General features: G+C 33.7%; 1 protein-coding gene across 8 annotated transcripts in view; it reads right to left on the reverse strand.

Annotated features, from left to right (window-relative positions):
* The window catches only part of COBLL1 (cordon-bleu WH2 repeat protein like 1), a 158,924-nt gene that overhangs the window by 113,682 nt on the left and 27,562 nt on the right, over positions 1 to 17,680 (reverse strand). Inside the window, exon 1 of one of the 8 annotated variants that reach the window (XM_063647589.1) lies at positions 1,960 to 2,004. The exons of the other annotated variants lie outside the window; for them this stretch is intronic. Coding sequence (XP_063503659.1) covers positions 1,960 to 1,961 — 2 coding nt within the window. The 5' untranslated portion in view covers positions 1,962 to 2,004. Of the gene's footprint in view, positions 1 to 1,959; positions 2,005 to 17,680 lie in introns of those variants that run through there. 8 annotated transcript variants of the gene reach the window in all.

Below are 17,680 nucleotides of genomic sequence, written 5' to 3' on the forward strand. Positions count from 1 at the left end.
CACAGGACCCCACCTACAATATGTTCTAGTTGAAATCTACTTAACTTAAATCTATGTTGCCTAGATCTTGCTTTTCCATGTACAAGGATTTAAGAACAAGTTAACACCACCACAAAGAAGAAACCAGAAAGATTCAGATGGCACAATATTTTGTAGGGCAATTATCTTGATCCCCTCAAAAAAAGAGTCATAGTGGACATTACTTGAAGGTTACAGGGCATAACCAAATGCAAAGCAAAGTCCCAGATTAGACCCTAATTAGGACAAAGTACCTGTACATGTTTTAGGGGCATTTGAGTCAATGTAAGGATGGACTGGGTATATATGAGGATGTGAGAATGGACATAACTAAGATGAAAACGAATTAACATGAAAAAGTGAAGAGCATTAGCAGAGAAAAATCAGTTGACAAATAAGGATAATAAAAACAGCATTTCATTTTGGTATAAACAAATGCATACAGAAATAAACAATCTAGAATTCTATACATTGAAGAAAATAGGAATAAACTCTAGAGAAGTTTGCTTTATTTTACTTATGCATATTAATATCTTCAAACTTTCTACAATGGATATTGTTTATAATAAAGTATTTTTAATATAAATTTACTATAATTAATAAAAACTTTAAAAACCTGTTCAGGCAACCAAGCTCTTATAAAATTTTATGGTAGGTGATGACAGACAAAGTAGCTGGCCTTCCAAAAAAAAAAAAAAAGGAGACGGAAGGTCAAGGGGGAAGGATTGCTGAGGCCAGGAGTTTGAGATCAGCCTGGGCAACATATTAAGACTCTCATCTCTACAAAATATTTACAAATCAGCAAGATGTGATGAAGCACACCTGTAGTCCTAGCTATTAGGGAGGCTGAGGCAGGAGGATTGCCTGAAACCAGGAGTTCAAGGTTACTGTGAGCTATAATTGCACCACTGCACTTCAGCCTGGACAACAGAATGAGACCCTGCCTCTAAAAAAATTTTTAGAGAGAAGAGAAATGGATTTAGTGTCAATAAAATTATCTGACAAAAAATATTAATTGAAACAATTTCACATTTGGTATTGCCTATAAAGTTGCTAAAAGTCAATGCTATTCACAAGGCTAGAAGGAAAATGACGTATTATTTCTGGGACCTTTGTTGATGTCATAAGTTACAGGTAGAATGCCAATGTAACTCAAAGTCCTCTCATGTGCCTGCATTACCACACTAGGCAATGTTGGGCTTCCCTGATGGCTGGAATCTGCCCATGTTAAATAAGCTAATCAGTTTCCTTGCTACTCATCATGTGATTTTTTTCAGAAAGTTCTAAGCTATTAAACTACTTACTTTTTCGCTCTAACTATTGTATAATGACGGCACTATTTCTTATGCCTCTATACGACAGGCATAGTTTTGGATCCCTTTATAAATGTTCTTGTTAAATTCACTAAACAAGCCTCTGAATTAAGTAGGTAAATCAACTGTACATAAGACAGAAAAAAAAACCCTTAGGGTTATTAAACAATATATCCACCATTTTAATGACAGAGCTTAGATTCAAACTCATATCTCTCTGACCTTAAAGTCTACACTTTTTCAATTCCTCATGACCATGTACCCAGTCCTGCTTCCAGACACCCAACGTTCATCAAAATGAGGTATAACTGAAATACCAGCTTGTTTTTTCAAAAAGTTCTAATTATGGTGTTTTTTCTTTCTAAGTACATATTTCTTCCAAGAAAAGCAAAAGGGAATATAGAGTACTTTTCTCCCACTTTTGAAAAAGCAAGTGAACACCTTCTTCCTCCATTGCAAACACAAAATTAACCATTTCTTTACTTCCTTTTTCTTATACAAGAACAAGTAATAGCAGATACAAATGTTACTAAATATCTTCCGTTTTAGGAAAAACCAGATTGGAACTGAAACTATATAACACTATCTCTATATCATTATACTAAGCCAGAACATAATTAAAACTTACATTGAAAGGATCAATTATTACAGGAGATCGGTTCAGAAATCCATGGTTATACTGGCTTGTGCTTGGAATACCTAACACAAACCTGAAACAAAGTGGCCAACAAATGTAAAAGAAAATGTATTTGCACCAGTTACAACACAAAAGCTTTCAATACTCTCACTGCAGAATTCTGGCTAGATACATCAGCTTTTAAAGCAGTGAATTTAAAAAAAAATCTAAGGCTCTTATGTAAATTGAGGGAGTTTGTTCCTTCTTTAAAATATCTGCCTTCACATCTCATCATTTACTTTGTTATATAAAAGTTTTAATTGCGAAATATCAAATTCCTCATACACACATTAATTTTCTAAATATCAATCCTCCACTTCTCCCCAGAGTTTGCCAAGGCTGCCAGCAGACACAGTCTTAAATAACTCAAACCTAGTTATGTAGATACAACACTATGACTTCTCTTCTTCAAGAAAAATTGTCACAAAGAGATTACTCGGACATTACATACTCAATTACAACTATTCAAGCCAAAAAAGGTTATCTTTCCCTAATCAATACTTACGTGAGATCATAAATAAGAGCTGAGTATTCAGGGCTGGGAAAGGAGTTGTACTGTCATTTTCTTGAGAGGGAGCGGACAAGGGAAGAATGCTGCAAGATCTCAATACTTAGGGGGACTATCTGCTAACAAAACATATTTACAATGTTTTTCAAATTATTTAGTTCTATTCACAGCAAAAGAAACTGGTCTTGCTTCAAGTTTCAGTTAAGAAGGGGTAAGCAGGCCGGGCGCGGTGGCTCACGCCTGTAATCCCAGCAGTTTGGGAGGCCGAGGCAGGCGGATCACGAGGTCAGGAGATCGAGACCACCCTGGCTAACACGGTGAAACCCCGTCTCTACTAACAATACAAAAAATTAGCTGGGCGAGGTGGCGCACGCCTGTAGTCCCAGCTACTCGGGAGGCTGAGGCAGGAGAATGGCGTGAACCCGGGAGGCAGAGCTTGCAGTGAGCCAAGATCGCGCCACTGCACCCCAGCTGGGCGACAGAGCAAGACTCTGTCTCAAAAAAAAAAAAAAAAAAAAGGGGGTAAGCAAGTGGTTGCTTACTCTACCTTAACAGAATGCAGCTGTAAAACCCAGACAGAATCCATAAAGCAACAATTTGAAGAATGTGAAAAGTAAATTGAAAAGCAGCTGAATAACTACTTTTCCCTTCCAGTATACCCCAGCTTGGACTCAATGCAGCCTAAACTCAGAAGCAAAGGATTAGAAGGAATACAAGGAGATGCTGTATAGCTCAAGGCCAAGGAAAGAGAAGGGGTTTCCTAATGCACAGAGGGAGTTGCCCTGTTTTTATTGATTGAAAGCCACAAATATTTCCATATAATAGCAATGAACGATTTTTAAGACCCCAAAACGAAAATACTTGATGGTAACTCCATCAAAATGTGTAGAGGATTGTATTTTGAAAACTACATAACATAGATGAAGGAAATCAAAGATGACCTAACTAAATTCAGACACATATCCTGTTCATGGATTAGAAGACAGTACAGTGAAGATTCTTTTCAAATTGATCTGTATTTTTAACACAATTCCAGTCAAAACTCCAGTGGGATTTCTGTAGATATAGACAAGCAGATATTAAAATATACAGTATAATAAAGGAACTAGAATTTTTAAAAAGGCAAAAAAGAATAGCAAGCTGGAGAACTGATACAATTCAATTTCAAGACTTATTATAAAGAAAGCTACAGTAATCAAAACAATGTGATATTGACAAATAGACACATAGATCAATGGAACAAAATAGAGAATCTAGAAATAGAGCCACACAAACATGAACAACTTGCTTTTGACAAAGGTTCAAAGGCAATTCATTAGAGAAAGGATAGTCCTTTCAACAAATAATATTGGAATAATTGGACTGTATGCTAAAAAAATGAATCCAGACCTAAAGCTTATACCTTTAACAAAAATTAACTCAAAATGATTAATACATCTAAATACAAAATGGAAAGCTGTAAAACTTTAAAAAACAAAAATACATTCATGATCTGGATTTAGGCAACAAGTTCTTAAGACACCAAAGCATAGTACATTTTTAAGAATTGGTAAATTGGATTTTATCAAAATTAAAAACTTTTGCTCTAAAAATACACAATTAAGAGAATAAAAAAGACAAGCAACAGTCTAGGAGAAAATATTTCCAAATCACGTATCAGACAAATAACTGGTATCCAGAATATATAAAGAACTTAGAATATTCTGCAGTAGGAAAACAGCCCAAATTAAAAATTGGCCAGGGACTTAAACAGTTCTCTCAAAAAAGGATATACAAATGGCAAATAAGCACATGAAAAGCTTTTCAACATCAAGTGCCTTTATGAAAATGTAGATTAAGAACAAAATGAGATCTCATGACACATGTATTGGAATGGCTAACATAAATACCAACGATATTATGTTGGTGAGGATGCAGATCAAATAAAATTCTCATGCACTCTTCGTAGAATGCAAAATGGTAAAACTACTCTAGACAATGGTCTAGAAGTTTCTTATTAAATATACACTTACCATGACCCAGCAATCTCTCTCCTAGGCAGCACACAAAAGAAATGAAAATTTTGTACTTGAAATGAAAATACTGTACTTGAATGTTCTATTCATAATGACCCCAAACTGGAAACAATCTGAGTGGTATTCAATGGGTGAATGGATAAAGAAACTGCAGTACATCCATACTACAAAATACTACACTTAGCTATAAAGAGGAACCATCAACACACGTAAGAGTTAGATGAATCTCAAAGGCATTATACCAAGTGAAAAAAAAGTCTCAAAAGGTTGCATACTGTATGGTTCTATTTTTAAGACATTCATAAAAATTCAAACTACAGTGACAGAGAATAGATCAGTGGTCACCAGGTGTTATTGATAGGGAGGGTCTCATTATAAAGTAACAGCAAAAGGGATTTTTCTGGAGGGATGGAACCAGTCTATGTCCTGATAGTGGTGGGAATTTTATAAACATGTGCATGGGTTAAAACTCCTAGCACTGGAGCTGGGTGCAGCGGCTCACACCTGGAATCCCAACTCTGGGAAAATATGGAGGGCAGATTGCTTGAGGCCAGGAGTTCAAGACCAGCTTGGGGAACACAGTGAGATCTCATCACTACAAAAAAATTAAAAAGCTTAGCTAAGTGTGGTGGCAACACACCTGTAGTCCTAGCTTCTTGGGAGGCTGAGGTGGATTGCTTGAGCCCGGAAATGTGAGGTTACACTAAGCTATGATCACACCACTGCACACCAGCCTGAGAGAAAGAGCAAGACCCTATCTCAATTTTTTTTTAATTTAATAAATTCCTAGAAGTACACACCCAACAAAAGTCAATTTTACTGCATGTTAATTTGTCCAAAGTTTTAATAGCTTTAATTGATATCCAGGCTGCCACACAGTTTTCTATTTGTTCTTGTCCCACCTCCATTTTAAAGTAAAAGTATCCATGACAGGAGAAAGAAATCACACGAGTAAACAGTACATTTATGTCTATTATCTGTGAATATGCTGTATATTTCTAGCAGAATAATGGCATCCAGAAGCTGAAAGAAGACTGGGCTACAGTGCAAGCTCCTCCAGACAGAACTAGTCATTTGAATTGCATGTCCTATTTCTTGAGCATTCAAAAGGAGAAAAAGAAAATGTATTTTCTAATTCTTTGTAGCTGCATTTGAAGTAAATATGAAATTTCATTTTAGCTTAGAACCTAGAGTTTAAAAATTACAACAAAGTTTAAGCAAAAAAGTTGTAAAATACTTAGCATGTTTTATATTTGTTTACAGTCAACTCTCAAATTAGATAGCAGATTAAGATTCTTAAATAATTGCTAGTGACAAAAGAAAAGTGTATTTGTAGAGAAATTAAAATTGTTAAGAAACTGAAAGAAAAAGTAAAACGTTTCTACTTTTGTAAACCTCACAACATTTGGCACAATATCTGGCACATGGTAAGCATCCATCATAATTTCAATAATGGGTCCTCTGACAATAGCTTTAAACAGAAAAGTCCACAGATCAAACCTGCACCTCTATAATGTAGGCTAAGATTGAACAATTCATACATCCAAATGTGCACGTGTATTTGCCAGTAATATATCTGAAGGCAAGAGATGATGGAAATATGGAAAAACTGAGTTTACTTGGCCCAGTACAGCAGGAAAAAGCACAGGATTGAAGGGAGAGAGGGATTTTGCTGAAATCAAGAGAAGATTGTGTGCACAGCTTCCATTGCCGCACTCATTAGACAGTGTTGACTTTCCAGATAAGGTCCATTGGGTGATCTGATAAAGTTAGAACATACATATGCTCAGGTTTTAGATATAGAAAATCTGTAACAAATTAAAAGTCTGAGATAGTTTATTTTAATTCTGAGAGTTTTTAGTCTTCAAAGTATCAGTATTTTGATACATAACTATTTTTTGAAAGTCTATAAAATTCCCTGAATAACACCCCATTAGATTTACAAGTTGGGAATAACATTTTAAACTAAAACTCACGCTTAAAGGAGGGAAAGAGAGGGAGGAAGGAAGGGGAGGGAGGAAAACTGAAAAATGAATAATTAAAGGAAGACATGAATAGAAGTTTTCCAAAACTAAATAATCAGGTGACATAATCAGTGCTAAATGGTCTTTCTCTTTCTGAAGAACAGAAATTGCCACTTCAAAGATTATAGATTACAATATATAGATTTTTAATTCAGTTTTTATGACAAGTATTTCCTCAAGTATAATAAAAAATTTTCCACTATTATAAAGCCTTAGTGATCTTCTGGAATGTAAACTTGGTCAAAGGATAAGAACCAAAATATTTGGAGAATGTTAGAAAGTAACTTTTACTTCAACTATTTTATGTATGTCAGTTTAAATTTTTGCATATTTATCTTCCTCTCAATAAATGTATTAGTAATATGTGATATCTTTAGAAGTGTTAATCATACAAGATTTAAAAAACGAAGTTTGACAAACAAAACTAGCATTGCTTATAATCCTTCATCTATTTTTAGATAAGTAGGCTTACAATATCTTTTGTCAACTAACATTGTACAAAATATCACCTTCCTTCTAAAATATGGCTTTAATCAATTTGTCTAATCATAAATATGTATTATACACACGAAGACAGCCAAGGTAGTAAGCCCTAGAGGTACTTGAAGTTTGTCACAGTGGTGACAAGCAAATACCAATAGTCCAGGCCCAGCAGACTAGGCAGGAAGCTATTTAAGGACACATCACACCCAAGTTAGAGGCAGAAAACACCTTCTTGAAGGAAGTGAGGGCTCAACATACTCAAATAATGAGACAGACACAGGCTAATGAAGAGGGTGATGAAATTCCTCTAGATACTCGTGAGAGGCAGAGAAGTATCTTTCAGGAACAGGGATAGCAGGAGATAAGGCTAGGGAGGAGGACCAGGCCCCTATCAGTGTCTTACATGACCAATGTTAGGCCTTAGCAAAAAAAAAAAAAAAAAAAAAAAGTACGTGTTTTAAGCAAGAAAATGACAGAATCTCAGTTGAATTTTGGGGTGCTTTTCTTGGTGGTAATATGAAAAATGGTTTGGAGGAAAGTAAGACCAGAGACAGGAAAACCAGCTGGGAAACTGTTGGAGTCATTCAGACCTACAATCTCCAGACGTATTGGATCACACAACTCTATGAGTAAAAGAAAAAGAATTAACACAACTTATAAATAACATGTGCTGCTGTATTCATGGGTGCTTTTTTAAAAAATGAAAATGAAAATAATAAAAGTTTACTTATGAAAACAAGTCTATAATATGAAATGTCTGTTTCATATTATATAAAACAAACGTAATATGTGTTATTAATGGTACATTTTTATTAAAGGTGAATATAAATCTTTATTTCAAATAGTCTGATAACTTCTTTTGGAAGTTCAATTCTTTTCAGATCTGATCGTTCTTGTAACGTGGCTGACAAAACGTTGATACAAAGGATAACCGTCAACTTTGCTACTTTCTTGTGGTTCACTGGTGCTTGCATTTTCACTGTATTCAATGTACAGCTTCTTTGCAAACATATTCACCTGTCCATCATGAATATTAGTTAATAAATACTATAATGTGTAGAACACTTACCTGGTTTATGTAACCTGCATTATACTGAAAGATGCTAACTACACAAGGCCAACAAGGCATCTCCTAGTGCAGCTCAAATCGACCTCTCCTCCCACAGCCCAACTCCAACACCACACATGGACTCTCTGACCCACAAACTGAGTAACATTCTAGTGCCTACCTATGTTTTATTAGTAAAGCAAAATTTCTGATTTTTAAATTACATATTAATAGAAGTTCTAGTGCTTTCTTTCTCATGCCAGTAAGTCATTTTATATGTCTCCTCTCTCTGAAAATTCAACTGATTTAGAAGACAAATGATAATGGCCTCAAACAGCTAAGGGAAAAGATGGAGATTTTTCCATATTAATTTTTGATTCATAAATTTTTGGAGTAATTTTAAGTTTACAAAAAATTGATAAAAAAGTACAAACATACTCCTTTCATCTCCTCCCTAGCACACACATACAGTTGTCTCTATTATACACAACTTGTATCAGTGTGGTAATTTTGTTACAACTAATGAACCAATACTGATACATTATTCTCTCTCTCTCTCTCTCTCTCTCTCTCTCTATATATATATATATATATAAAACTAAAGTTCATAGTTTACATTAGGGTTCACGCTTTTTTATTGGTTTTGAAAAAATGTATAATGTGCCCCTTATTACTATATCACACATCATGGTTTTACTGCCCTAAAAATCCCATGATCTATCTATTTATTTGTTCCTCCTTCCCCATCTCAAATCCCTAGCAATTCATCTTTTTGCTGTCACCATAGTTTATGTTATATAGTTGGAATAATATAGTATGTAGCCTTTTCAGTTAGGCTTCTTTCACTGAGTAATATGCATTTAAGGTTGCTCCATGTCTGTTCATGGCTTGATAGTTTATTTTCTTTTATCATGAATATTTCATTGCATGGGTATACAACAGTTTGTGTATCCATTTACCTATTGAAGGACATCCTGTTTGCTTCCAAGTTTTGGCAATTATGAATAAAGCTGCCATAAACATCTGTGTGCAGGTTTCCGTGTGGACTTAAGTTTTCAGTTCATTCGGGTAACTACTAAGGAATATGATTGCTGGATCATATGGTAAGAACATGTTTAGTTTTGTAAGAAACTACCATACTGTCTTCCCAAGTGGCTGTGCCATTCTCATCAGCAATGAATGAGAGTTCCTGTTGCTCTACATTCTCTCCAGCATTTGGTGTTGTCCATGTCTTACATTTTAGCCATTTTAATAGGTGTTTACATATTTTTTATATCCAGACAATTTCTTAAATGTTTTTATTGGTTTTAAATGAAAGGTTTCCTTTGATTCTCTTAGTTACCGTTAGGGGTCTTGTTTACAAAAAATAAAAGGAAGAAAAAGGGAAGAAGAAAAAAAAAAAAACTCCAACGTCACTCCTTTGAAATTTGTGCTGCCATTTCTTCTATAGCAGTAACTTCCCAAGGAATATACAGTGACTATCTGTGTACCACAAAACTGAGTTTGATACCTAGTTCTGCCACGTACAATCTATATAACTTTAAGAATGATTTTTCCTTAATTAATATGATATGAATAATTTTCTACTAACTAAGCCATTCTTGAACTCCTGCAATAATCCCACTTAGTAACAGCAATTTAATTTTGGATTTTACAACCATACTCATAAGAGAGGATGGCTTCTTTTTCATTTTGTGCAATTTCATTGTAAAATGTTAGTAGAAATGTACTCACTATGTAAAATAAACTCAAGCTTCCTGGCTTCTTTTATGCTCTGTAAAGCTATAAAGAGTGTGTAATGCCTTCCTTAGATGACTTTAATAAGCTTGTTTCTATGAATGACCCCAGAGCCTTTAGAGGGTAGACCTTTGATAACTTTCTTCATAATTTTCATTCTATTATTGATAGATCCAACAGCTCTAATTCTTGATTCAATTTATTTATTTTTCTTTTCTTTTGAGACAGGGTCCCACTCTGTCACCCAACCTGTGGTACAGTGGCAAAATCACAGCTAATTGTGGCCTCTACCTCTCGAGTTCAAGCCATCCTCCTACCCCAGCCTCCTGAGTAGCGGGGTCTACAGGCATGTGCTGCCACACTCAGCTAATTTTTCTATTTTTTTGTAGAAACAGAAACAGTGTCTCACTAGTTGCCTAGGCTGGTCTCAAGTTCCTGGGCTCAGGCTATCCTGCCTTAGCTTTCCAAAGTGCTGGGATTATAGCGTGAGCCACCATGGCTGGCCTATATTTCTTCTAGAAACTCATCCATTTCATCTGCAATTTCTAACCCATTACCACAAGTTATATCTAACTCTGGAAAGCCATTACAACATTATTGTTCTCTTTTTCATTAAATTTTCAAGAAGTCTATTTTGACCTTCCCCTAAAAAATGGCTACATAGGGCCAGGCATGGTGGCTCACACCTGTAATCCCAGCACTTTGGGAGACCAAGGTGGGTATATCACCTGAGGTCAGGAGTTCAAGACCAGCCTGACCAACATGGTGAAACCCCATCTCTACTAAAAATTCAAAAAAAAAAAAAAAAAATTAGCCAGGCGTGACAGTGGGCTACTCAGGAGGCTGAGGCAGGAGAATCACTTGAACTTGAGAGGCAGAGGCTGCAGTGAGCCAAGATTGTGCCACTGCACTCCAGCCTGGGCGACAGAGTCAGACTTCGTCTCAAAAAAAAAAAAAAAAAAAAAAAAAGCTACACAGTTTTTCAATTCTACATTTGTCAAATCATTAATTACTACTTATATGTGTATTATTTACATCCTCTCTATATATTTGTTTTGCTGTTTTAGTATCATGAGTTGAATTTCTTATTCATGTTCTCATTTTCCACTTTAATAATGTAAATACAGTACAGATACTTATTTGCATCTGAGTATAGCCTATTAATAGTATTAGCATTGTTTTTACTGTTTATACTTGTTTCTATTTATCCTTTGCATTTAGAATAATTTAATTATTCTCCTATTAGTTTATCCTCTAAGCATTTAGGATAATTTAATTATTATTTCCAAGTGGTTGAGTTCATTTTTGTTTGAGCTTTATTTTATTTTATTTTATTTTATTTCATTTTGTGACAGAGTCTCGCTGTCTCCTAGGCTGGAGTGCAGTGGCAAGATCTCAGCTCACTGCAACCTCTGCCTCCCAGGTTCAAGCAATTCTTGTGCCTCAGCCTCCCGAGTAGCTGGGACTATAGGCATGCACCACCATGCCCAGCTAATTTTTGTACTTTTAGTAGAGTTGGGGTTTCACCATGTTCACCAGGCTGGTCTTAAACTCCTGATCTCAAGTGATCTGCCCACCTCAGCCTCCCAAAGTGCTGGGATTACAGCCATGAACCACCGTGCCTGGCCTGAGCTTTATTTTAAATAACATCTTTGGGTCCAAGAATGTCTGTGTACAATTCATATTTGTGTAAATGAACTAGATTTTCCTTCTGGCCCAATCTGTAATTAGTTTTACAACCTTCCTTAATAAGCACATGTTACCTCAGTTTGATGCTTTATGGTCTTTTGACTTGGTAAATAATTTTAATACTATGTCTTTGCTGGATTATACAATAGCTTAGGGACTTACTGATATATATAGGCCCTCGTGGTAAGGTTTACAATTTTTGAGTCTAGTTCTAATGGTTTTTCTGTCTCCTTTTGTTTTCATCATCAGTGCTTACTGTTAGTCCAACACATTTATAGCAGTCTATCTTCCACCATTCTAAATCACCATTTCTACCATCTGCCTTTGGTTTTGAAACCAAATAGCTACATGTTAGGATTAAATGTTAAATAAAAATTGATAAGGCATGAACAAAAATCTGTTAGTGTCTTTTAAGAAACATACTTGAATTTTGTGGTACTTCCTTTAGCTAGTCTGACATTATTTCCTTACTTCTTTGTTTTAAAGTTCAGTTTTCCAAGGAAGAGTTTAAGTTTAACTAGATTTTTTAAGCATTTAAGCCCTTTAAAAAAATACACTATTACTTTTTAAAAAACTTTAAAATTTTAAGTAAATAACATAAAAGTCCACAGTGTTTTACAATCTTTCATATCTCACTGCATTCGAAAGAAACTATCACTAAGTGAAGTTGCTTCAACCAGAAATAGCTGGTTTGTTGCCCCACTCACATATTCTTAAAAAGTAAGAACAATGTTTCTTTTTATAGCCAAACAATGTGGTACTTTCTACAGCATTCACTAAATACTCTCAAAGTACGCTGGAGAGCAGTACTAGAGCAACACTTGGAATTCATTAATCACCAGACTGTCATCCTCAAAAAAATGTCAATATATATCAAGTAGCTGAAATATTCCCATTCTTGACTACAACAGTGTTTTTTTGACTTAGAGGATAAATTCTATCATTTAAATTAGGTATGAATAAGATTTATATTTGAATTTTAATTAAAGAAACTTCAGCAATCTGTTCTCGCCCTTCAATAGAAATCACAGTTGAAAGGTATGTGCAGTTTATATATTTTAATATTCTGGTAGGTATGCCTGATAGCATCCATAAAAGCCACTTTAAAAATGTCCAACTACAAAGGAAATAAATATTCATTATTAAGTACCAAACATAATGAACTCTTATTCCTACATGTAACAAAATGTCCCTAGCCAGGAAAATCCCTGTTTCTGAGGACATTCTGGGGATTGCTATTTATCATCCATAAAATCAGGATATTAACACAAAAAATATTTGGGGGTCTAAAATTCTGTATGATTCATTGCCTAAGCTAAATGACAAATAGCTCAAAATTATAGAATTGGTCTTTCAAGAACAAATAGCCAACTCTCAGGGTATTAAGGACAATCCAAAGACAACAATGACAAGGAGATATTTAACCTCTAAAGAACTGACTTTACAAAAACTATTTTTAAAGTATCTAAATAAGCTGTCGAATTAAAGTGACTATTAGTCATTTCCATTAAACAGACTATAAAATAATTTGTTTTGAAACACCTGGAGTCAGCATCTTTTAATAATCTGAGTTGCCCTGATCATGATATATAATTTCTCAAATACAAGCACTGTACACATTTAAGCTCAAAATTTTATGCAAGATATTCACATGACATTAACATCATATAATAGAACTAGAATTTTATATATAAAGAACCACACAATTCTGGTAATTATTTAAACTGTTTAGTAACAATTTTAACAAAAAAGCCCTCTTTTAAATAAATGCCAAAAGAGCGCTTTAAAAAATCATCTATCTTATTTTACTTTGAGATGTTTAGAAAATTTTACTTTAGAAAAAATAAAACAAATATCAGATATACTGGCATATGTATGAGAGAAAAAGGATTTAATACAAAAAAATCATTCACTTCTCTAGATCTCAACCCAAATAGACATCATCTTATAATCATATGATTTTTTAATTACCTATAATTCTAGTAAAAAGAAACATCTTTTGATTCTAGACTATGGACAATTTTCCTTTCTGGTATTTGGGATATATTTATGAATTTTTTTTCTAAAAGAAGAGATTTGAAAATTGGATTTGGGGCTGGAGAGGTATGTTCTAGAAATATAAATCTGTCTCATATACAGATTTTATATTTATCAGAAAATTTATTTTTAAAATTTTTATTGTAAAAATCCAAATTATATAAAAATCCAAAAGTAATTATATAAGCATATGCCATATAAAAACTAAATGAATGACATAGCAATGAAATTTAATATAGATATTAAAATGTTGATTGTTATAGCAATATAGAAGTATTCATAATTGTCATAAAATTATAGGATCCAAATTTTTAAAACAAAGGAAACACCCTAAAATCAAAAGAGTTGATTCTTTTGGTACGGTAACATTGAAGTTAATTGTTATATATGTCATGAACATATTTTAATAATTTATAATTCTCCAAATCACTAAAGCTCAAAATTTTTACTATTGAATTTTATTCAAGTTCTCTAAAGGGAATTCAGATATCAGAGATATGGTTCACAGTGGAAGCTTTAAAAAAAACTATCCAAAACAAAAGTTATTTGAAAAGAAGAAAAATAACAAAATATATGAAAGGCATGTTGAAATATATGAAAATAAATACATGAAGCATGCTTCAAGCACTAATTTGTCAAAACATTCTTACTGACTTTGAACAGAAATTGCTTAACTTCAAGTGACATGTTACTCAACTGAGGAATAAACAAAACCTAGAGTTAGTCAAATAAGCAAATGGTGGCCAAAACTTGCATAATAGATATAATCCACTTGAAAGAAAGCCCCAGGGACAACAGAAGAGCATTTCTGATTACAGAAGTATTGAATTAGTGATGCAATTCATTGCATAAAGAACAAGATAAGTGAAATAACAGTCATTGACAACTGAGAGTTCAAAAGAAGAGTCAGATCTGAATCTGAAGAAGTTTAAGACACACCTTAAAACTATTTTGTTTACATGTTTCTTCTCATGATTTTACAGGATATGATGAAAATAGGAAAAATTAATTTAAAATCTTTCAGTATCATTAAATATAAAACTAAGCAATAATGCATGGTGTTTGGAATTGTTCTAGATTTCAGTTGTGATAGTGCCATTATGACTGCATGTGTTTATCAAAACTGGCAGAACTATAGGTAATTTTACCATATGCAAATTGTGCATTAATTAAAAATTGTAAACACTGTATCAGTTTAATTGGCCGTGATTGTCTTTCAGTGAAATATACATAATGGTGAATCTAAGATTTGATGTCATCCTAGATTCAATGGAATACCATGTATCTAAAGATTGACTCTAGTTAAAGAGCTAGAATTCCATCATCTGTGACCAGCATTCTATATTGGGTTCCAGTATCTCTCTCAATTTCTGGGCTCTAAGATTACTTATTTTAAAATGGTATTCTGACTTCCAGAAAAGTCAAAGTACATTTTTCAAACCTCTATCTGAAAGACATTTAGTGAAAGCATCAACAAGACATAACTGAAAAAATGGAACACCCAAAAAAGTATATCCATGTTTCTGTTATCAAGACTAGAAATACATAAAGAACCTGAGCAACAGTCTGCAAAAGTTCACCAAAAAAGAAAAAAAAAAGTTTTTATATTCTCCAAATTGAACGCGAGAAGCATCTACACTTGGAACTATCAACCTAAATTCATAATCCTCTGTGGTAGCATTTTTGCTGAGGTTCAACAGTTCACATAGATTGAGATGTCAAGACCTGTTTCCTTTCATTCCAAAACTAAAATACCTGCAGCATGGTCTTGATTTCTCCTGAGACTCTTCTTGATTAGATTCCAATTTGTAGTAACCATGACAACCCATTTCAAACTAAGGCTCTGAAAAAAAACACTTTTTTCTGACATCACAATTAGCTGAAGATATTTTAAGACTTATGCTATTTTCATCAACATCTAGAAACACAAATAAAAGAACAAAACCATTTTAATTTCTGACACTGTATTATGTACGAAACTAGGTCAGCCAGTCAAGAACACTTGAATGTTGGTTTTACACACAAAATTAAAATCATGATGTATATAGGATTTTTTAATATCACTATTCTACAACAACATTTTAACTGATTCATTTTACAAAAATGAATTAACTGGCCTACCATGTGTGCTAGGTACATAGTGAAGTAAATAAGGCATGCATTGTCCCTGTCCTCCTAAGATTTTTATAAACTACTTAGTTCCTGTCTGTTATTTATCAATTTATATTCTAGAAACATTAAATTTCTAGAAAAAAAGTCTTCATAAAAAGGTGAGCAAACAGCCTTTTTGTGACACTATAGAGGCAACAACAGACTAATGGTTAAGTGAATGTGAATGGTTTCACACTGTTCCTCCCACGACCTTCCAAATCTCCTGTAACTCTGGCAAGAGTTCACCCTTCCCTGCCTAGATTTCTCCAAATATGAAACAAGTATCTTAGCACCCGTCTCTGAGTTGTCATAAAAATAAAATACATGCTAAGCCCTTGGTACAATGCCTAGCATATATTAGAGTACGCATTTGATAATTGTTAGTTGATTCTTGTATTAAAAATTATAACCCTGATTTATTTTAGTTTTAAAAAGACTTTGTAAAAAAAGTCATTGTTTAAATAAGCATTATGCAGTTGCACCCTACTGTATACTAAAATAGAAATAACTTAGTTTTGTACTTTCCCCATAAGTATGGCATAACCAAATTCATTCATACAAATTCAAATAAATTAGGTCTTGATTATTCACCTCAAAGATTTTACCACTGATTCTTCTAAACAACAACTTTTTTCAGTACATATGAGACCAAAAATTAAATTTCCAAATTTTTTTTAAAAACCACAACTGATTTCTAAACAACTTTTCTACAATTAGATTTTAGAAAGTGACACACACTTCTAATTCTCACAGGCCTATCATCAAATGGATAGATATATGCAAAAATATTGAATAAATACATCTTCACTACATTCAGTTACTACTTTAAGTATTTTAAACCACAACAGAACAATATGCTAATGTGAATCTACATTGTCATATGAAATTTTGGTTTAATCAACAAAGATCTCTTAGTAATGCACTTATTTTAACCACGAGACGAACAACCATGTACCCCTTGAAAGACCTCACAGGGGTAATCAATGGTACTAAATGTATAAAGTCAAACTGGGCATTCAAGAAGCTTCTCAGGAAAGACTTTTTATCTTGAATCATGGTTGCTTTTTTAGCTAAACAGATAGAAACAGCATTACTTTCATTATGTAACCAGCTACCATCATCCAAATGGAACATCAGGGGTGTTGGTTATTTCTCCACCTGACTGCTGAGTTGGTGGCCCTTTCAAGCATCAACAAGTAGTAAAAACTCATAAGCTAATTATTAAATGAAAGCATCTCCATGTCTCTTAAAATAAGAAATGAACAACAAAGTAGCAAAATAAATACAGGGCTACCAATTTCAACTCCAATGTTTACTCTCCAACATCACAACTGAACTTACTGGGCTGCTGGAACACCACAAGGAATTTACAAGAAAACTGTTTGTAGTCAAGCTGAAAATTTCAGCAAAATCTTTTTTATATGATCACATGATTATTTTGGGCTATTTTATGGAAATGCATAAGACGAAAATGACTGGGAAATAAAATTTTAAGGTCTTACCAACATGTGCTTTATACAGCTATGCAAAATGGGTCGTAATCTACATTTTATAAGCTAGGGGACAAAGGCTGTGAGAATCAAGTAACTTTCTCAAGGTTACCCAATAAAAAAATGGCACATCCTTCATTCAGACCCATGTCTGTGTAACAAGGTCAGAACAGGCACAAGGAATGCTACTTTTACAAATTTTGGAAAAGTAATCTCTAAAAATCCTTCACACAGTATACACTAAAATAATATATAATTTAAATAGAGGAATCAGAGTAATAAGGTAGCAAGAATGAATTACTTTGTAGAAGCTACTTCATTTCTCATTGTCTCTTTGGTTCCCCTCTACCCTTCCCCATCTGATAAACTGGGACAAAGATAGTAGTATCTCTCACACACAGTCATTATAAGGATAAAATGCTATAATATTAATATATTCAACATACCTAACGTTAGACCTAGCATCTAATAAGGTCTTAATAAACAATTGA

The sequence above is a fragment of the Pongo pygmaeus genome, chromosome 11 (genome assembly GCF_028885625.2).
Source record: "Pongo pygmaeus isolate AG05252 chromosome 11, NHGRI_mPonPyg2-v2.0_pri, whole genome shotgun sequence".
In the NCBI taxonomy this organism is placed as follows: Eukaryota; Metazoa; Chordata; class Mammalia; order Primates; family Hominidae; genus Pongo; species Pongo pygmaeus.